This window comes from Acipenser ruthenus, chromosome 10 (genome assembly GCF_902713425.1).
Source record: "Acipenser ruthenus chromosome 10, fAciRut3.2 maternal haplotype, whole genome shotgun sequence".
Classification (NCBI taxonomy): Eukaryota; Metazoa; Chordata; class Actinopteri; order Acipenseriformes; family Acipenseridae; genus Acipenser; species Acipenser ruthenus.
In genome coordinates this window covers 37,061,525-37,083,320 of record NC_081198.1, presented here as the reverse complement: position 1 = coordinate 37,083,320, position 21,796 = coordinate 37,061,525, and the positions used below count along the sequence as shown (strand labels likewise).

General features: G+C 38.2%; 2 protein-coding genes across 5 annotated transcripts; one reads left to right on the top strand and one right to left on the bottom strand.

The window, feature by feature from the left end:
• The first annotated feature begins 174 nt into the window (after positions 1-174).
• eef1b2 (eukaryotic translation elongation factor 1 beta 2) lies at positions 175-5,456 on the top strand. The gene is made up of 6 exons (XM_034022775.3): positions 175-351; positions 2,882-3,004; positions 3,455-3,578; positions 3,951-4,017; positions 4,382-4,507; positions 5,250-5,456. The coding sequence occupies exons 1-6, from the start codon at positions 272-274 to the stop codon at positions 5,402-5,404; spliced, it is 675 nt and encodes a 224-aa protein (XP_033878666.1). The 5' UTR covers positions 175-271; the 3' UTR covers positions 5,405-5,456.
• A 225-nt stretch (positions 5,457-5,681) lies between these two features.
• On the bottom strand, positions 5,682-21,003 carry LOC117413554 (chemerin-like receptor 2). Of its 4 annotated transcripts, XM_034022761.3 has the most exons (3): positions 20,871-21,001; positions 20,632-20,764; positions 5,682-7,709 (listed from the first exon to the last, which is right to left on the bottom strand). In XM_034022761.3, coding segments are annotated over exons 2-3 (1,128 nt in total). In that variant the 5' UTR covers positions 20,634-20,764; positions 20,871-21,001; the 3' UTR covers positions 5,682-6,583. The 4 variants fall into 4 exon arrangements, with proteins under 4 accessions (XP_033878652.1, XP_033878654.1, XP_058888147.1 ...); XM_034022763.3 differs by lacking the exon at positions 20,632-20,764 and having other exon boundaries at positions 20,871-21,003; XM_059032164.1 differs by lacking the exons at positions 20,632-20,764; positions 20,871-21,001 and adding an exon at positions 18,937-19,062.
• Between the last annotated feature and the right edge of the window lie 793 nt (positions 21,004-21,796).

Genomic DNA, 21,796 nt, shown 5'->3' with positions numbered 1-21,796 from the left:
AGAATATCGTGGCACAATAATGGATATATTATTAGAGATTGTTTTGTATTACATAAATAATGGTTATTAAACAGTTTTTACGTGTTTTTTGTCAACCAAAAACATATTTATTTTAATATAAGTAATGCATGGTGGTGGAGCGAAAGATTACGTCACGCATATAAATGACCTTCTGGGCTGTTCTCGTTCCTTTTTTCTTGTCTGGCGGCAACAGTGGAGATACGGCAACGCAGTCTTGTTAGAAAATAAGTCTATAACAGAATAACATAAAATGGGCTTCGGAGATTTGAAATCACCTACTGGTCTGAAGGTCCTCAACGAGTTTCTGGCGGATAAAAGCTACATTGAGGGGTTTGTAATATGTTTTACTTTGCTATGTACTGTTGTGTGATGAACTTGCATAGCACGCATGCGGTCGATTGTGGAGTCAGAACGGAGACTTGATCATTGTGTGGGGGTTATCTTATATTATATGTTTATTGTTTTGTTTTTCATAATACATTTAAGAATCAATATTGTCCTATTGGTTTTAGTACGTAGTAGTATTTTATTTGGGGTTATGTGTGTGTATTTTAGGTTTGAAATAGTGGTATGGCCTAGTAATATATGTGAAACAGACTCGTAGGATGCATTGGTGGAACCTTGTATTTTTTAACGTTTAACATTAATAGTTCTAGTACACATCCGGGTTATTTGCAAGTTAAACGTGTTAATGTATTTAACAGTTTATTCTGTAAATGGTACACTCAAGTTGACACGTGTCCATTCCCAATGCAGTACTAGTGCTGTTTCCTGCTCTTTGTCCAAACCACAAAAAATAACTTTTGGGAACAGTATCATACCGAAACGTTTATTACATTGCTTTAAGGTCATCCGTTAACTGGGAGCATTTTAATATATATATATATATATATATATATATATATATATATAGAGAGAGAGAGAGAGAGAGAGAGAGAGAGAGAGAGAGAGAGAGAGAGAGAGAGAGAGAGAGAGAGAGAGAGAGAGAGAGAGAGAGAGAGAGAGAGAGAGAGAGAGAGAGAGAGAGAGAGAGAGAGAGAGAGAGAGAGAGAGAGAGAGAGAGAGAGAGAGAGAGGATCTAAATTAGGAATGCATTTTGCCAGTACATACATGGGGAAATGGGAAGAACAATTACTTAGAAAATCAAAAAGAGAACCTTTTAGAATACATTCGGTTTGTAGATGATATTTTTGGGGTTTGGACACATGGAGAAAAATCTCTTTTCCAGTTTCATAAAATGGCAAATGAGATACACAGTAATATTAAGGTGGACCTTCGATGGACAAGGAAAGAAATATAATTTTTAGATACCATAGTAAAACTTGAAGAAGGTTCAATTGAGACTGACCTCTTCTGTAAACCTACTGACATGCATCAGTATTTACACATGTCCTCTGCACATCCGATACACACTAAAAGGGCAATCCCAAAGGGTCTAGGAATAAGAATACGAAGAATATGCTCAAAAGAAAGTGACTATGTAAAACAAAGAAATGTATTAAAAACAAATCTTAAAAAAAGAGGATACAAAGAAAGAATTATAGAGACGGAGTTAAGAAAAGTGGATAAACTAAAAAGAGATGATCTACTAGATTATAAAAATAGAGATAAAAAGGTCAAAAGAGTCCCATTAATAATGACTTACTCTAAACTTTTGCCCAATATTTCTAAGATAGTTTGGAAACACTTGCGGATTCTACATAATTCAGAAAAATTAAAAAAAGTATTTCTTAAGGCCCCAGTTGTAGCATTCAAAAGAGAAGCTAATTTAGGTGATATTTTAGTTCACAGTAAACATAAAAGAATAATTGACAAAATAGGTTCTACGAACATGTGCACTAGTAGATGTAAAGTTTGTAAATACATAGACAAACGTAAAAATATAATTCAACATAAGAACACCACATATCCACTAAAAACTAATACCTACTGTAAAAATAGCAATGTTGTTTATGGAATAGCCTGTGAAAAATGTGATGAAATCAAATATGTAGGAGAGACTGGAACTACTTTATATAAAATAATTCAGAACCACCTTTCATTAATTAGAAATAAAAAAATGAATGAACCAATAGTACAGCACTTCACCAGTCAGGGACATGACATAAATGATGTAAAGTTTGTAGTATTAGAACAGCTCAAATTAGACAATGCGACATATAGAAGAATAAAAGAAAGTAAATGGATAAATAGACTGAACACGATTATGCCAGCGGGACTCAACAGAAAAGAATGAACTAATTAACTTCAATAAATATATAACATTTAAATAAATAAACAAAATTCATTCAAAAGTTGTGCATGCTGATGCGCTGGGGAGGCCAAATCTAGATTGATCCTCAGAGCCAGCATTGCATGATATAATAAAAATATAAGTTTATATAAAGTAGTGTTAATTAGAATTAATACAGATTCAAAGATAGAAGTAAAAATGATGTCACAATATATAGAACACCATTACATCATGTAAGAATAAATCATGAATTTGAATGTAAACAATAAGAAGTAGTTGTCATGCCGTCAAAAACCTATAAATACCTCCAATGTTTGGATTCAAACACAGGCTCCCTTGAGAAAGATATGTACAACATATCGAAACGTTGGGCAGCTGGCTCTTTGAGCTATATATATATATATATATATATATATATATATATATATATATATATATATATATATATATATATATATATATATATATATATATATATATATATATATATATATATATATAAATAATATAATAGGGCGCGCATTTACATGATATGCTACATTTGCAGATGGCTTTGCATGGAGCCTATATCTGTTTTTATAGATGTTTCCATCGTTCATTATACTGATCCGGATTTGTTCTGTCCAGGTACGTTCCATCCCAGGCTGACGTTGCAGTGTTCGATGCCCTTTCCAGCCCTCCATCTGCAGAGCTCTTCCATGCCCTCCGGTGGTACAACCATATAAAGTCATACCAGAAAGAAAAGGCAAGGTAAAAATTAAGAAATTGTGGGTAAATGAAGAAACTGTGCTAAAGCATGTACATTTAAACATTGTACTTGCTGCTGTCTTTTATAGGACTGCATTTTAGGTCATGGAATTTTCTAGTACCAAAGAAATCCACTTGCATTCCAGAGTTTGAGCTGCAACTAAGTGACTAGTACAACATCTCCATTAAGCAGTACAAGATGGAATTGTTTAAATCTCTATATAGCGAGAGTTCTTCATATTGCCCAACAGATTCATCCTAGGGGATTCATAGCTCTGCAGAAATGCATTTGGTAGTATACCGACTGGTTGAATGATGATTCTTTTCACCATCTTTCGTCTGAGATTATGATGCACCACTTTTAAATCTGATCAAACCAGTTGTCTGTAAATGAGAAACTGAAGTCTAGCAAAGGCTGCCCTCGCTGTAACCTGCTCTTGCTCGGTCCTGCAGTCTCCCAGGAGTGAAGAAACCTCTGGGCAAGTATGGCCCCGCTGACGTAGCAGACGCCACTGCGGCGTCTAAGGATGAAGATGACGATGATGACATTGATCTCTTTGGATCTGATGATGAAGAGGTGAACATATTTTAATTGTGGCTAATGGAGGTGGGGTGTTTTGCTAACCTGGCATTGTAATTCAGCCTCACCCACTAGGGGGTGATGCACACCCACTGTACTGCCCTATAGCGGGAACTAAACACAAAGCCCAGTAACCTTTAACCTGTTCTACTAGCACTTCAGAAGTTGGTTATACAACAGATGCATTACTTTATTACCAAGCTAAGGCAGTAACAGCTGGTCATAATGATGATTTCAATCACCATCTTTCGGCTGAATCCGTGATGGACATTTTTTCTAATCTGACAGTTGCCAGCTGTTTTTGTTTTTAAACTTTGTGCTTTCTGCTGTGTGTGCGTGTGCATAATTTTTTTTTTTGTGCTCCCATAGGAGTCTGCAGCTGCCAAAAAGTTAAAGGAGGAGCGTGTGGCACAGTATGAAGCAAAGAAATCCAAAAGTATGTATAGTACAGCTGAGTACCCCAGAAATGGCCTTGACTTGCTGACAAAGTATATTTGGTGTTTGACTGGTAAAATGATGATCTAATTCACCATCTTTCGGCTGAGTCTGTGATGGACGCTGTTTTTAATCTGATGCCATCTTATCGAATTTTAGAGCGCAGTGCACTGCAGCTACTAGGGATGCTAATATTTTAGTTGTAGTGTTAAGGCTCATCTTCTGTTTTTATAAGACTTTTGCAGGAAGGTATAAGTAACAGCAGTTGCTTGGTTACAAACATGGTAGTGTAAATATTGTTGAAAGTAAACAGACCAACGCCCCAGTTTTAGTAATTGTTCCAAAATTCTGTCTCCCTCCTCCAGAACCAGCTCTTATTGCAAAATCCTCCATCCTGCTTGACGTGAAGCCGTGGGACGATGAGACCGATATGGCGAAACTGGAAGCGTGTGTCCGGACCATACAGATGGATGGCCTACTTTGGGGATCCTGTGAGTTTTTTTCAATCTGTTTTACTCTGAAGGTCACAGCCAACATTGAGCCACGGCAAAGTGTTTCTGTAGACATTTGGAATATAATGTTACACTCTTGGCTGGTGACACACAGGGAGTGTGGGTTAAATAAAGTTCAGTCCATAACTATGTACCTAATTTTAATGACTAACTTTGCAAAGGCAGAATAGTGTTCTCTTCCCAAACTGTTTCTTTGTTTATTAATGTATTGTTAATTGGATAACTGGACAGGGCTTCACTGACAAATTGTTAGCAACTTTTTGGAGTTGTTGGGTGCCAGAAACACACATGCTGCCCCTCCCTGTTAAGTGTCCATATTTATGAATGCGCTGTGAAAGCCCAATCTGATTAAATACAAATGCCTGGAGGTCCAGAGGTGCAGTATTAGCAAAAGCACAATACGGTAACCCCAGTTTCATACAACAGTTGGGATGTGATGGCAGGTAGTTTAAAAATACAAGGTTTGTGTGTTGCATGCCATAAAGAAAAAGCTTTTTTCTTAAAAGGTAAGAAAAACAATTGTAATGAGCTGAAATGCAGCAAAAGTCAATAATTAAAGTTTTTAAACTCCAATAACCCAATGTTGTGTCTCGCCATTCAATTCGTAGGGTAACTAAATAGGCTCCACAGTTTGTCTGGAGCCCTACTAGACTTTGTTTAAAAAAAAAAAAAAAAAAAAAAAAAAAATGTAGATTTTAACCAGACTTCATTTTGTTTACAGCCAAACTGGTTCCAGTTGGCTATGGCATCAAGAAGCTGCAGATCCAGTGTGTGGTGGAAGATGACAAAGTGGGTGTAGACCAGCTGGAAGAACTGATCACTGCTTTCGAAGACCTTGTACAGTCCATGGATGTTGCTGCCTTCAACAAGATCTAAAACTGAATGACATTGTAGGGACAATAAAGCACTTTCAATTTGGGGGAAAAAATGTTTGAAGAATCTTTCTTTCACTCTGGGCACCACCTTTCTTACTTGTGTTGTGGGTATATGTCTTGCATGAAGCTGAAATTCTATTTCATGGAACAAGTTTTCCATTGTATTAACTGTTTCAGCAAATATGATATTTAGTGTTGCTGTAAGAATGGGCGGCGTTACAATAAATAACCATGTAGTGTTGCTTTTACCTTGAAGCTGTTGTAGCGTAAGTGTCATGAATGCAGGGCCTCTTAAATGCATGTCAACTTGGAAATAGTGTGTTCCTTGCTGAAGTAAATGACATGCTGAATGAGGATACAGAGTTAATGAGATGGGATTGGCAAATTACCAATATGTGGGCACTGTTGCCAGTGGTGGAACTTTATACAAAGTGTATTGTGGCAAAAGCAGTGTTCATTTCATAGTGATATCTGTGTTGGCTGGAATTTGCCCTCATTCCCACTGTCTTACTGTATGTGGACCATTGTTTATCTTGATTTGATATATCAAGCACACTGCATGACCAAAGCAGAAGTTTTATTTTCATAAAACACTTTAAAGCTTAATACTTTCAACACTTGCATGAATGTGATGCATATATTTAAATATAAGTGACTACTTCAGGATTACAAATCTAAATGTTTTTTCATACAGTAATTAAAATGAATATTAAGTGCATAATGTATAATTTTCAGCTTAATATAATACTGGTTATTTTAGTTAGAAGAACTGTTTGAAGTATCCCCTATTACTGTTCAGTCAATTCAATAGCACAGAGTCCAATGATGAATACAAGGTTAATTCCACAGTAAAATAGGAAACAAACTGATATACATACTTTATAGATATAAATAAACCGAGCAAACTAATTTAGTCATTGTGATCTTTTTGTCTCTGAGGGGGTGAATAGGCAGACAAAATAATATCAAACATTATTACTTCAAGCGAATCAAAACAGTATACTTCTCTTAGTGTTTCATTGTTATATAAAACTACAATACAGCTAAGTTACTGTAAAGCTTTAATTTGGCTAATTAATAAAATGCATGAAAGTACATTACGCACTAACAATATTGGGATAGATATCACACTCACGCCATGTCTCCCGACACCATCTCAATGCTTGCTATACTGCTCACTTTATACTGAAGAAAGCCTGATACACTCTCCTTCTGTCTCTGTGCAGAAGCTGTTTGGCACAGCCTCTGTATCAGTTCCTGATTGGCTTCTGTCTCTTAAGGCATTCTTCATGACAACTGAAAAGGACTTCCCAATAACATCCTTGACCTTCTTACCCATGAGCACATAGAGAATGGGGTTGAGGCAGCTATTGAGGAATGCCAGGCTGGTTGCCAGAGGGAAGCCGGTTCGGAGTATATTGTGCAGCATCGGGCTCTCGTGGCTGTGGACTAACAGTTCCATCAAACTGAACACGTGGTACGGGGTCCAGCAGATGAAAAAGGCAATGATCACGGCAGAGACGGTTTTGGAAAAGTTGGAAAGCATAGGCAGACCTCTGTACCTCAGCTTCAACGCCAACAGGATGCAAGTCACCACCATTGTGATGAAGGGAAGAAGAAATCCACAGGCGAAGCGGACACACACTAAAATGATGTGCCTCAGTTGAGCCATGCTATAGTTGCTCTCGTGGAAATTGTTGAAGCATATAACCCTGTCACCTACGTGGATAGTGTCTCTAAAATGTAGACTGGGGGAAGCGAGGGCTCCTGCCATGACCCACACTCCCAAGCTCAGTTTGAATGCATTTAATGGTGACCTGTACTTCTGGGACCAGGTGAGGTGAACTAGTGATAGATAGCGGTCCAAGCTGATGACAGTTAGGAAACCCACACTGGCAAACATGTTCAGAAGAGAAACAAATGAAGTGATCTTGCAGAAAGACCTTCCGAAATTCCAGTGGAAGTTCTTAAACACGTAATCAATGGACAGGGGGAGTAAGAGCACAAAAACAAAGTCTGCAATGGCTAGGTTCAGGAACCAAACCGTTTTGACTGACATTTTCATCTTAAAAGTCGTGACCCAAATCACGAGTCCATTCCCAATGAGGCCAAACACGAAAGAGATGGTATAAACAACAATTGAGACTAAGTGCAAAGTTTCTCTTTGGTGATCCTCAGCCACTTCAGTATCATAATAGTCACTGTAATCGCTGTAGGTGTAATTAGGTGACAATTCCAGGATGTTTTCATACCCTGCCGTTGGTCTGTGTTCATTCATGTTTTCGTCTTCTTTTTCCCAACAAATCCTGTAAAAGAAGGTAAAACAAATACAAGTGTGAAATGGGAATTAAAAAACCTGTATGAACTCAGAAGCTGGACATTTTGTGCTCCTGGCCAGGAGAACTTAATTCTGCCTCTGGAAATGCTGACTTTGAGTTATGTTAATGAATGAGACGCCTTGTTCAAATAAGTTTTCAATAAGCCTGTTGTTTCACTGAATCACAAGTTCAGACATTGGACACGTATACGAAGCAGAAATGCATGTCTCCCTCTGACCACTAGATGGCAGTAGAGTACATCAATACCTATTGAGGCAGAGTCCTGTAGATGAGACACAGGCACAGCCTGGTACCTATACAAGCATTAAACAAACAAACAAAAAAACACCTGCAGTATGCAAAACAAATGTTTGTAACTCCCAGATATGTATTCCATAATATATTAAATAAGCCTGGGTAGCGGCTCAAAGTCACTTCTATCTGATATATGTTAGGTGCCAATATAGCATGGTGTCAGCCCAGAGGAAATTCAGACAGTGGGGGCTATTTTATAAAACAGATTTTCTGCAGCCCTTATTTAACTATCTATCTATTGTATGCAATCATGTTACTTTTAAAGTGGTAAAACTGAGCCTGCCTGTGTTACACTGCAGTCGTTCTGTGAATTTACTGCACAAGAGTCCAGAGCCCTAACCACTACTCCACACTGCTGCCCAGTTCACATGTAAAGTATTGTACAAAGTGTCTGTCTTTGCAGTAATCAAACATATTGTGAATATGTTACTTTATACGAATTGCTCAGTGAACATTCACACTTGCTGTTCATTCACACTGAACAGCATGTGTTGTATAGACGATATCGTGCTACTTTGCTAACTGCTCCTGGAATCATGGATATTGCTGGATTAATAAGTCAATAAAGGTCACTGTACTCCAAAGAGTATTTTGAAACAATGAAAAATGAAAAAAAAAAACACATTTAATTTAAGGACTCACAAAACGTGCTTACATTTTTGTTGCTATTATTGAAAAGCATACTGCAAATAATTGTGAAAAATGTAAAATGTAAAAGTTTACCTCAGATAACAACCCTTATAAACACCAACAATAATAAAGCTCTCAACTCCAAACTAGTACCAAACTAATACCAGCCAAAACATCTTTAACTCAACTAGAATGTGAGAAATTCATTAAAGATTTAAAAATAAGCAGACTTTACCACTATGCATGTATACTATAAATCAAACAAACCTGATTGTGTCTGTCCCAGTCTGTTTTCAGAAATCCACAACACAGCTGAATCCACACAGAGAAGTGTTCCTAGTTCTTCTTTGTTTTATAGTCAGAGACTTAATACGGAAAAATGAATCACTGCAAACAAGTGTTATAGTCTGTAGAGGATTTGCTTACTAAACAATTCCATGGTTACGTACAATTTCATAATCTGATGTCCTTTGTGACTCACTGTTGTCTTGACATTCTCCCTAACATCTAAATATTTTGTTTGAAAACGAAAAACAAAAACTTTTATATAGTTCTTTACATGCAAATTAATGTTTGGGAGATTTTAAAAAAATATTCACTGCAAAGCACTGGGGCAATGAAAAAAAAAAAAGGTTTTCAAAATGAAAAGAGAAATTAAAAAGTAAACCATGATGGATCCATTTGTTTTTGCTTCCAAAACAATTCAATTATTGTTTTTGAAAAACAATATGTAGTGTAAGAAGTAGAAGCTGCCACGTTCGAGCACTTCTTTCATTCTCTAATAGAATCAGGGGAGGCTGACAGAAAGACAAATAGATGTTTTAAACTCCTACAGTGGATCTTTTGTGTACTGGCTTACAGATTTTAACATACCCAGACACCCTTCAATCAAGAATAATCACACAGACTAACAATTGACTCTATGTGCAAAGTTTAGTCAAAGTTTAACGAATCAGAGTATATATTTACTCCTTCAGTTTGTTAACAATTAAATGGATCGAGTGATCACAGATCTAGATCGAATCCTAGCTCACAGATAATCCAGGCACTCCAGTGTCTGCGCAAATTAACAGCATTAATACTATAAAGCAACATGGATACAACACATACTTTTAATCAGTCCAAAAGCACCCAAAGCTAATCTAAAGCATACAATATAACAGCCTCTCTAATCTAAATATAATAATCCTATCCTTATAGCCTTATGCTCCAATATAGGGGAGATACAAATTCAAGATTATGCTTACCAAACTACAGGCTTTGAATACAACACCAGCGGTGAGCTTCTCAGCAAGGTCCTGCAAGAGATGGACCAGCAGAGTCTGTGTTGCCAAACTCAGACTGATGAATAAACTGCAGTTTTGCCTGATACTTATATAACTTGTTCTCTGCTCTGCTTCATGTGTCACAAGGCGTAATTAAACCTAAAACACCTGGTTTTCTAGACAGCCTTTATCTCTAAAACGAATAAAGTAATCCGTTGTGTATCCTCCCTAACCGGTTATCCGCCATGATCAAGCTCTTCAGCAACATTAGTTTATTATTGAACAGAGAAGATTAGTTCAGAGACTGTAGGTCCTACCAAAGTTTTCGTACTCTGTGTTGTATGTGCTCCGTGCGCTACCATTGCTGGTAGTGTCACGTGAGCTGTTCAGTATGTTGATATGTAAATAAATCCTGTTTGCCAAACTTCTGTCTCGTTCTCCTGCCTGTCACTCAGCAGCGAATGCACGCACCCACACGGCAGACGGCTACTCTGTCACAAGCATTAATACCCTGTACCTTTCTAAACAAGGGATTTAGGGGAGCTAGCTAATAAAAGCTGAATCTCTAAACAATAATTTTGTGAATATAGTATTTGTTACAACTGTGTATAATAGTATTTAAAACAATATTTATTTATCTGACTTTTTACATATCTGCCCTTTCTCTGGTCCCACCGCAGTTGGATACATGACGGATTACTGTAATATACTTTCTAGTGTCAAGCTACTCTTTAAGATTAATAATATGCCGTACCAAACCCGTCCCTGTGTTTCAAAGTAGTTATTGTGATCATATGACAGCCCTAATATATATATATATATATATATATATATATATATATATATATATATATATATATATACAGTACTGTGCAAAAGTTTTAGGCAGGTGTGAAAAAATGCTGTAAAGTAAGAATGCTTTCAAAAATAGACATGTTAATAGTTTATATTTATCAATTAACAAAATGCAAAGTGAGTGAACAGAAGAAAAATCTACATCAAATCAATATTTGGTGTGACCACCCTTTGCCTTCAAAACAGCATCAATTCTTCTAGGTACACTTGCACACAGTTTTTGAAGGAACTCGGCAGGTAGGTTGGCCCAAACATCTTGGAGAACTAACCACAGTTCTTCTGTGGATTTAGGCAGCCTCAGTTGCTTCATGTAATCCCAGACAGCCTCGATGATGTTGAGATCAGGGCTCTGTGGGGGCCATACCATTACTTCCAGGACTCCTTGTTCTTCTTTACGCTGAAGATAGTTCTTAATGACTTTCGCTGTATGTTTGGGGTCGTTGTTATGCTGCAGAATAAATTTGGGGCCAATCAGATGCCTCCCTGATGGTATTGCATGATGGATAAGTATCTGCCTGTACTTCTCAGCATTCAGGAGACCATTAATTCTGACCAAATCCCCAACTCCATTTGCAGAAATGCAGCCCCAAACTTGCAAGGAACCTCCACCATGCTTCACTGTTGCCTGCAGACACTCATTCGTGTACCGCTCTCCAGCCCTTCGGCGAACAAACTGCCTTCTGCTACAGCCAAATATTTCAAATTTTGACTCATCAGTCCAGAGCACCTGCTGCCATTTTTCTGCACCCCAGTTCCTGTGTTTTCGTGCATAGTTGAGTCGCTTGGCCTTGTTTCCACGTCGGAGGTATGGCTTTTTGGCCGCAAGTCTTCCACGAAGGCCACTTCTGACCAGACTTCTCCGGACAGTAGATGGGTGTACCAGGGTCCCACTGTTTTCTGCCAATTCTGAGATGATGGCACTGCCGGACATCTTCCGATTGCGAAGGGAACTAAGCATGATGTGTCTTTCATCTGCTGCAGTAAGTTTCCTTGGCCGACCACTGCGTCTACGGTCCTCAACGTTGCCCGTTTCTTTGTGCTTCTTCAAAAGAGCTTGGACAGCACATCTGGAAACCCCTGTCTGCCTTGAAATTTCTGCCTGGGAGAGACCTTGCTGATGCAGTATAACTACCTTGTGTCTTGTTGCTGTGCTCAGTCTTGCCATGCTGTATGACTTTTGACAGTAAACTGTCTTCAGCAACCTCACCTTGTTAGCTGAGTTTGGCTGTTCCTCACCCAGTTTTATTCCTCCTACACAGCTGTTTCTGTTTCAGTTAATGATTGTGTTTCAACCTACATATTGAATTGATGATCATTAGCACCTGTTTGGTATAATTGTTTAATCATACACCTGACTATATGCCTACAAAATCCCTGACTTTGTGCAAGTGTACCTAGAAGAATTGATGCTGTTTTGAAGGCAAAGGGTGGTCACACCAAATATGGATTTGATTTAGATTTTTCTTCTGTTCACTCACTTTGCATTTAGTTAATTGATAAATATAATCTATTAACATGTCTATTTTTGAAAGCATTCTTACTTTACAGCATTTTTTCACACCTGCCTAAAACTTTTGCACAGTACTGTATATATATATATATATATATATATATATATATATATATATATATATATATATATATATATATAGTGACAAAGTAGTACCCGTCTGAGTAAAACACAAATCGGTTTAGGAGACAAGACACTTGTTTGGAGACAATAATGGAGGTAAAACAGGACAGTACCTGTGTTTATTTCCCTATGTTCAATACACAGGGTCGTTGCCATGAATAATTAGATGTAAGCAAACAACTTAACAAAATCAGGAACTACAACAAACAATAAGTACTGTACAGAGGAGGCTATGTGGTCCAGTGGTTAAAGAAAAGGGCTTGTAACCAGGAGGTTCCCGGTTCAAATCCCACCTCAGCCACTGACTCATTGTGTGACCCTGAGCAAGTCACTTAACCTCCTTGTGCTCCGTCTTTCGAGTGAGATGTAATTGTAAGTGACTCTGCAGCTGATGCATAGTTCACACACCCTAGTCTCTGTAAGTCGCCTTGGATAAAGGCGTCTGCTAAATAAACAAATAATAAATAAACAAATAATAATGCTTATGTTTGGGTAGGATCTTCCTCTCATACAACGAATCACGTGCAAGCTGCGTTTGATTGGCAGCTGGCGCAAATCTTTTGAAAGTCCCAGATGTTTCCATATTCCAACTTTATTTTAAACTTGCAGACTAATTAGTAGTCGTGCGGCAGTCAATGTGGCAAAACAAATGAGTATATTTAATTTTTTAAAAAGACAACGGACCAATTTACATCTACTTCAGCAGTGGAAATGGTAACAGGGAGCACTCTAATGAAGATTTGAGAGCAATCTGTAATCATATTTTAGATTGTTAATTTTGCAAATTGAACAGCCGCTTTCAAAATGACACATATGGCCTCATGAAAGCCACGTCTGCATGCTTGCCAAAACAAAATTAGACACATTCGGCAATAGAGAAATTCTACAGAACTGCCATGTACTTTGTACAACGTTAATATGGAGGAAGCTAAAGTTTCAGTCTTCATTCAACAAATAAAGTGCAAATTGACTGTGGGGAAAAATATCCAACAGTAATTTAAGTTTTAAATTATTGCCACTTGTATATCTTTCCAAATATGCACACACTTTTAAGAGTTTAATACAGCTGTTGCGAGCCTCAATTCTTACAAGTCGCTGAAGAACATGCTATCTTGCATATGTTTTTTTGAAAGAGACCTGTGTGATTCTCTGGAGTATGACTTTAATTGCAATATTCAACAGCAAGTCTGACACCTTATCCTGTAAGGTGGAGCAGAGACAGGAGTATACTGACTAGGCAATGGTAAGTCATTTACTAACTTTCATTTTATTTAATAATTGCTAAAATGTGATATTACTGTGTTCTCGCTGGTTTGGCTTTTTAAACTGCATTCACTGCAGATATATGTACATTTATTTTTTGTCTACTTCAAACATTTTAAATGGATTTACGGGGGAAATATTTGATGTATTCAGAGTTTTAATTGATTTAAATAATTTTTGAAATGTAAACTATTTCCTGTGACATCAGACCTTTGGTCATTGCCCGTCAAAACTAAATTGGGGCCCACCAATATTTCCAAGCTTAGTTACGCCACTGGAGTAGGCTGCGTTGCAGCTTTTTTTTTTGCATAGTGTGTAAAGCCTACCAATTTTTCTTCTTTTCTTGTTAGTTTGCAGTTTTGGGATATGATGACAACGTTTTTTATGTTCTCTAAACAATTAACAGTTCATTTACTGGAAGTGGTTACTGTAGCTACATATTTATAAATGTATTAAAAAAACTAAATTATTTCAATCCACAATCACATTTAAATATAGATATCCTATTTACTCTGTTTTCTGCTCTCTGTGTGCTTCTGCTCAAGCTTGAACCGCACGTTTTATTGTGTTGGTTGTATTTGTCATTTCTAAATTATGGCCCATAGTAAATGTTGGTCACGGTCTCAATGGGTAAATTTCCTGGTTAAATAAATACATTTTAAAAAGTTTTATTTACAGTTAATGATAATAATAATATGATCATTAATAAAACCAATTTAAATTAGATAGATGTAGTAATTGTATCAATTTAATATGCGATTAAAACCGAGATTAACTAAGATTAATTTTTTATCGCAATATTAATAGCGATTAATTTTTTTAAATCATATGACAGTCCTAATATATATATATATATATATATATATATATATATATATATATATATATATATATAGTGACAAAGTAGTACCTGTCTGAGTAAACCACAAATCGGTTTAGGAGACAAGACACTTGTTTGGAGACAATAATGGAGGTAAAACAGGACAGTACCTGTGTTTATTTCCCTATGTTCAATACACAGGGTCGTTGGGACAAAGCAAAAGTCCAGTACACAGTTCAGGTTCTCATACAAAGGTGGGTCAATACAGGCAATAGTGTTCTCGAAACAGTCCAGGGTCATACACGGCAAATCAATAGTTTTCTCAATATATTTACACGGGTCTCCTACCTCACTCCATGCCAACTCCACACTCACCAACCTGAGCTGAGAGTCAGACTCTTTTTAAATAGGTGAATCACACCAATGTGCTCCTAACAGGTGCGGTGACCACACCCTGCCATCCTGCTAAGGCTTCTGGGTAGTGCAGTCCCTATGAGCAACCATCTTGTGAATTGTAGTCAATTTTGGGTTGGCCATGGGTCGAGTAACTGCTGCAAAAAAAGTGTTTATAGCATCCAGTACCGCCTGTACTCTGGGCAAATGTGTTTCCCAGTTGGGACTGTGAATTACCATGTTATCTAAGTATGCAGCTATATACTCTTTATGTGGCCTCAATATCCGGTCCATTAAGTGCTGAAACATGGCCAGGGCCCTGTGTAACCCAAATGGCAAAGGCAGTTTTCTCCTTGGCTCTCTGTGTCAAGGGTACCTGCCAATATCCCTTGGTAAGGTCTAAGGTGGTTATATACCGGGCCTTCCCTGTTTTCTGAAAGAGCGCATCTACACTGGGTATTGGGTAGGCGTCAAATTGGTATTCCTACTCTGGTAAACAATAACATTAGTTCTTTCGCAATACCTTTGAAGGCCATTGTGCGCAAAGGAACTGCTTCTGGGTAACGAGTAGCATAATCTACCATCACCAAAATATACTGGTGCCGCCTAGTGAATTTTGGTAGTGGTCCTACCAGACCCATGGCTATGTGCTCAAATGGAGTTTCAATGATAGGAAGGGGAACCAATGGGCTTCTAAAAGCCGGTTTGGGAGCTGTCTGTTGACACTCGGGACATGAGTTCCAGTACTGGGTATCCTCTGCATACACCCCTGGCCAAAAAAACCTGAATATTCTCTCCCTGTTTTTTCGATTCCCAAATGTCCCCCTAGTATATCATCGTGGGCTAGATTAAGGACTGTTCTCTGGGAGTTAGTGGGCAACAATAACTCTTCAACCACCTCCACCCCGATCTTATCCACCCGGTACAGTAAATCATTCTTAATCATTATATAGGGATAACCACCTGGCATTCCTTTATCATTTACCGGTACCTCACTAATCATTTTCACATTTTCTTTTGCCTGTTGCAACGTCATAACTAGTGCTTGCGCACTTCCAAAATTAGTGGGGAAAACCTCTAAATTGGTTAACTCTAACTCTGTTTCATCTGCCTTATCCTCTACTGTTACATTCTCCTCGGCATGTACATTTATATTTTCCCCAATCTCTTCATTCTCTGTGTCTTCCTGTCCTACTAACTCTTTCACCCGTGTTTCCTCTGAAACCACACCTCTTTTTAGTTCTGGTGGTGGAAGAGCTGTTGCCTTGCTTTCACTAACTTTAGTGGGTGGCTCAGCTGGCCCTGATTTGTCCCTTAATTTCTCAAAATTCAGGCAATATCGTCCTAGTATTACTGCATAAAGGAAATGTGTGGTCCAGTGGTTAAAGAAAATGGCTTGTAACCAGGAGGTCCCTGTTTCAAATCCCACCTCAGCCACTGACTCATTGTGTGACCCTGAGCAAGTCACTTAACCTCCTTGTGCTCCGTCTTTCGGGTGAGACGTAATTGTGACTCTGCAGCTGATGCATAGTTCACACACCCTAGTCTCTGTAAGTCGCTTTGGATAAAAGCGTCTGATAAATAAACAAATAATAATATTGGGTACCACACCAACCTGGTAGTCTAATGCCCCAGGTTGCGTTTGAAATGTACCAGGGCAGTGGGATACTTGCGAGTGTCCCCATGTATGCATGTAATACTAATGTTGTGATATTTGTCTAATTTGTTGATTGCTACCAAATTCTCTGTGTTATAGTATTACCTGAATCTAACAAAGCAGTCACCTCTCTTCCATCTACCTTTACCTCACATAAATGAACATTCACAGGTGATTCTTTCACCGACATAGCAGTTACCACTGGGCATGCGTTCAATAGAGGATCATCCTTTTCATTATCCCCATATTACATTGCATCGGTTCCTTTTTATTTGGGTAGTACACCGCAATATGTCCTGGTTTCTCAAATGATAACACATAAGCAGTTGGGGTGTTGCTTCTCTATGCACATCTCCCCTGTTATCTGCTCTACTTGAAAATTTTTTTCTCATTATTACAGTCCCGTTCCTTCTTATTTGTCCCCTGCTGATCTCCGGTCTCTTTAAAAACACTCTCACCTGGTCCGCTGGTTCGCCAGGACCTGGGGAACGTAAGTTTGTTCTCTAGAGCCTGACCCACAGCTTCGACTGTGTAGAACCATTCCACTAGGGCAACAAGATTGTCGGCTGAAACTGCCTCATTCTAGGTGACCCAACGCCTCACCTCTCTGGGTAAACAGAGTTGGTAGTGATCCAAGACGATCATTTCGACGATATCCCCCGATGAGCTTGTTTCAGGCTTTAGCCATTTCCTCGCCAGATGAATAAGGTCAAACATCTGTGTTCGGGGTGGTTGTGCTGCTTGATAAATCCACTGGTGGAACCGATGAGCCCTCACCACGCTGGTCACTCCGAGCCGTGTCAGAATTTCTCCCTTCAGTTTATCACAATCATGTGTATCTTTCAGCTCCAGATCAAAGTAAGTTTTATGAGCATCTCCTGCAAGGTAAGGTGCAAGGTGCTCCACCCACTGTTCTTTAGGCCATTTCTCTCGGCCGTTCTCTCAAATGTAGTCAGGTATACTTCCACATCATCCTGCTTGGTCATCTTCTGCAGATAATGGATTGCGTTTTTTTGTGGGTTGATCGGTGGTGTTGATCCCAGCCTTGTTGCCATCTCTTGGATGCTGTCTTTTAACTCCCGAGTCGCCTTTCCTTGCTCTTCTCTGAGCATTTGGTTTGTGCTATGTTGCACTTGCTTAGCCTCTTGATGCATTCGCATAGCATCTTGGTGGGCTATCTGCTGTGCCCTGGTTGCCTCCTGTTGAGCTGTTACTACTTGTAACAGTGCCTGTACAACTGCTTCCATTGTCTTCTCAGTTTTCTAGGTCTGTCTAACAAATTGCCTGCATTCTCCACCACCTGTGACTAAGTAGTACCCCTCTGAGTAAAACTTGTACACAAATTGGTTTAGGAGACAAGACATTTGTTTGGAGACTTGTTCAATACATGGGGTCGTTGGGACAAAGCAAAAGTCTGGTACACAGTTCAGGTTCTCATACAAAGGTGGGTCAATACAGGCAATAGTGTTGACGAAACAGTCCAGGGTCATACATGGCATATCAATAGTTTTCTCAATACCTTTACAAGGCTCTCCTACCTCACGCCACGCCACCTCCACACTCACCAACCTAAGCTGAGAGTCAGCCTCTTTTTAAATAGGTGAATCACACCCATGTGCTCCTAACAGGTGCAATGACCACACCCTGCCACTCCGCTAAGGCTTCTGAGTAGTGGGTCGGCCATTTTTTCGCTGGACACAATCACCTTAAATCCCCTCAATCACCCTACCCTTGGGTCTGCCACAATATATATCAGCTACGTTTTTATTGAAGTGACTTATGTGCAACTTTTAAGGCTGTTTTATAGTATCCTTTGAAAAAAAAATAATTGAATTAATGATTACCCCCCTGGAAGTATTTATAAGTATAAGCTTATAAATACTAGAACTGAAGAGCAGTTCCTTAACTCAGGTAAAAACATCTAAACAGTTAATATTAAAAAGTAAAAAAACAACACAGAAAGAACCACAGATGACTGCAAACATGACATTTCAATCTACTTGATCTTTATCTTTAACTTAGTGCCTTTTATGTACACAAGTGTGTTTTTTTACTTTCTTAAACCACAAAGTCATTGTAAAATCCTGGAGTTTCATGAAAGATGCATACTGCTGGTTGAGAATTGGTCACTGTAACTCTTACAACTTAAATGTACTGGAAAGGTAAATCTTCTCCACCGACTGGGTTTATAGTCCAATTTTCAATGTTTAGTCTGTGGTTAACTTGCCTGTCATTTGGAGAACTCTAGCCAGCTTCTACTGCAAATCATGCTTTCTATTAATGCATGTGCTTAGAAATAAAACAACAAGCCTTCTGTATGAGCTTCTTCAGCTGCCACTTTGCCAGCAATCTCAGCACAAAAGTTGCCCTGAAAGCTTGCCTACCTTTTGTTCTTCTGCGTGACATCCACTATTCTGTCAGCTTTACTGCATGCACGTCTCAGACTAGCAGTACGTGTACAAATGTCCTGTGCTTAAAGACTGTTGGAATTTCATACCAAGTTAAACATGCTTTGCTTTGCAGTGTTGTTACTACTCTTCCTATGATTTAGCTTTTTTTGGTTTGAAAAACAGGATGTGGGGAGACACAACCAAAAAAATGAATGAATAGAAAGCAGCTTGTGTAAACATAGTTGCAAAAACACGTGGGCTCAATTACTACCCAATCATTCCATTGGGGGGTGGGGGGTGGGGGGTGGGGGGGTTAGAACTGGTCTGTGGAATGTGGAACATAGACACAGTTTAAGGTTTGTTTTTGAGTGGTGCATTCTACCGAGATAACTCTTTTGGAATGAAATGTTTTAGCCTTGCTGTAGCACATTTGATGCCAAAAACTGTTGGGTGTGTGCAGCACTAACTGATTGATCCAATATTTTGACCTGTTGTTTCCTACTAAAGGGGTCAGGATTTCACCATCCCGGTTCCAAGCACAGCAAATCTATTTGGATGGCACCTATACCGAGAAAAAGGCACATTAACCTTTTAACGCTGTTTGTGTTCCTGTCTTAATTACACCTGTATATGTAACAGTCCCATTCATTACTCACGTGAATTTCAAAGGGATATGGCATTGACTGCTATCAATGCCAGCTTCCATTCTTAGCTCTCAGCGGACCTCGATCCTGACGTGAATAACTTCTGCCCTTGAATCACTGGACCTTTCTCAAGCAGAGATTGTCAGTTTGGCAGATTGTGTGGTGGTTTTGTCTAAGGACTGGGGTCCACATGTGACCTGAGCCAGACTGGAACCCAGGCTCCAGAGGTGAAAGACCTGAGAGGAGTGTTTGTCTCCTGTGCCTCCAACCCCCCTAAAGAGGCATTTATATTGAAGTGTACAGTAGTTACAATCTAATTGTTAGCATTTTTTTTGCTTGGCATTTAGCTCAGTGTTCTAGCTGTGTGAAAATAATCAATCCAACAATTTTGTCCTTGTATGAAAAGGATGTACACAATATAGCATGTGACACACACTGTAAAATAAGCTTTTCCTTGAAGTTAAACTGGAATAAGTATTAGAAATTAAAAAAAAAAAACACAGCACATATGAAATAACATATTTTAAATGGAATTCATATAAAAGGTAGGTCTAATCATTACTGAGATGTTAGTCCCACGTTTTTTAATACATAAATATATTTTTTGTAATAACTCATACATATCATGTACAGCTTTTATGAAGTGCAGTGCACTGTATTTTGTTGAATACTCCTATAAAGGTGAACGATTAAGGAATACAAAACATGTACACCGTATTCTACTACTGCTCTTAATTATAACTACTTCCTTATCTTATATTTGACTTTACTCTTATAGGTGTCCGTATTCACATTTTTTGTAATTGCTCTTATTGAAATCATGCTCATCCATTCATCGTACTTACTACGTCTTATACTGGACTTTACTTGTATAAGCAAATATGTTTTACTATAACGTTAACTGCTTTTAGTCAAACCCGCTCTTACATTTACTGTATATATATATATATATATATATATATATATATATATATATATATATATATATATAGCCTCAATGTTCACTTAAACAAATAAAACGTTGAAAATCCTGCTGCATACTCACATGTATCTTTGTAGTGATCCTTAAAATAAAAAAAACAAATTCCCGAAAGGCACGCCGCGTACGAACGGACATTCCATCAGCACCGACAGTTTTCATCTTTCATTGTGTTCATGCAAAATAAACGTTCAAACGTCTGTAGAATACACAAGTAGTTACAATAACCTACGTGTCTGTTTGACACGTCTGTACCACACAAAGTTTTTTCTGTAAAACTTTACCAAACTTAAATTTCCACTTACCTCGGAAAACAACGAGAGAGTGCAAGTAGCCTCCAGACCAGTATCTTATGCCGTTTGGTTCAGCAAAGAGAGCTCAAGAGTGGGAACAGTTACAGCTTGCTCCTCCTGACAGCCCTATGCGCAATTAAGCCGCTGAACTTTATTGTAGTTTTAAAGTCAACTGCTTGTTGTCCACACTCCTTAATTATTTATTTGCGGTAAACCTTGTCATATATCTTTCACTTTCTTAGCTATATGGCAGTCACGTGTTGTAAAATTGTAATCAACACAAAATACATGTATAACAAAAAGTACATATTATTTATTTATTTATTTATTTATTAACAGACGCCCTTATCCAGGGCGACTTACAGTCGTAAACAAAAAATAAATGTCAAGAATCACAGTACGAGTATTAATACAATTAAGAGCAAGATAAAATACAATGACTTCAGTTCTAGTAAGTACAATAATAAAAGTGCATGTGGCAACATTTAACAAAAGCAATGACACCCTCGTTAAACAATGTGAATTAACATATAATTACCGCAGACCAAATACATTAACAATAGAACAGTTTTAATTATTAATTCCCCTGTCAGCTACTAGAAGGACCCTAAGGTTTTAAGCACGGACCGACTGCAAGACAAAAATGACTTAATTTAAAGATATAAGCTACTGCAAATTTTAATTTTCCCTGTCACGCATGCACATGGCAAAGTTCCCTATACATATAGGATGGCAGGGGTTACTATACTCTGTGTTTTTAGTTTACAGAAGAATGTCGAATCTGGGATTCCAGGACACTTGCCATAACTTTTTGCTGTCGTGGTTTGTGTAACGCTCAATCATTTACCTTGCTCTTTAAGAAGTGGAATGCATTGGGCATTAACAGATGACGTACAGGAAATGTGTGCGTTAGAGGAACGGATATGGAAAAATTGAGC

Bases quoted from the DNA above. Each gene is read 5' to 3' on its own strand.
- eef1b2 (XM_034022775.3), top strand. From the start codon at position 272: ATGGGCTTCGGAGATTTGAAATCACCTACTGGTCTGAAGGTCCTCAAC. The intron at 3,579-3,950 runs GTGAACATATTT...GTGCTCCCATAG, and splicing joins TTGGATCTGATGATGAAGAG to GAGTCTGCAGCTGCCAAAAA. The intron at 4,508-5,249 runs GTGAGTTTTTTT...TTTTGTTTACAG, and splicing joins TGGCCTACTTTGGGGATCCT to CCAAACTGGTTCCAGTTGGC.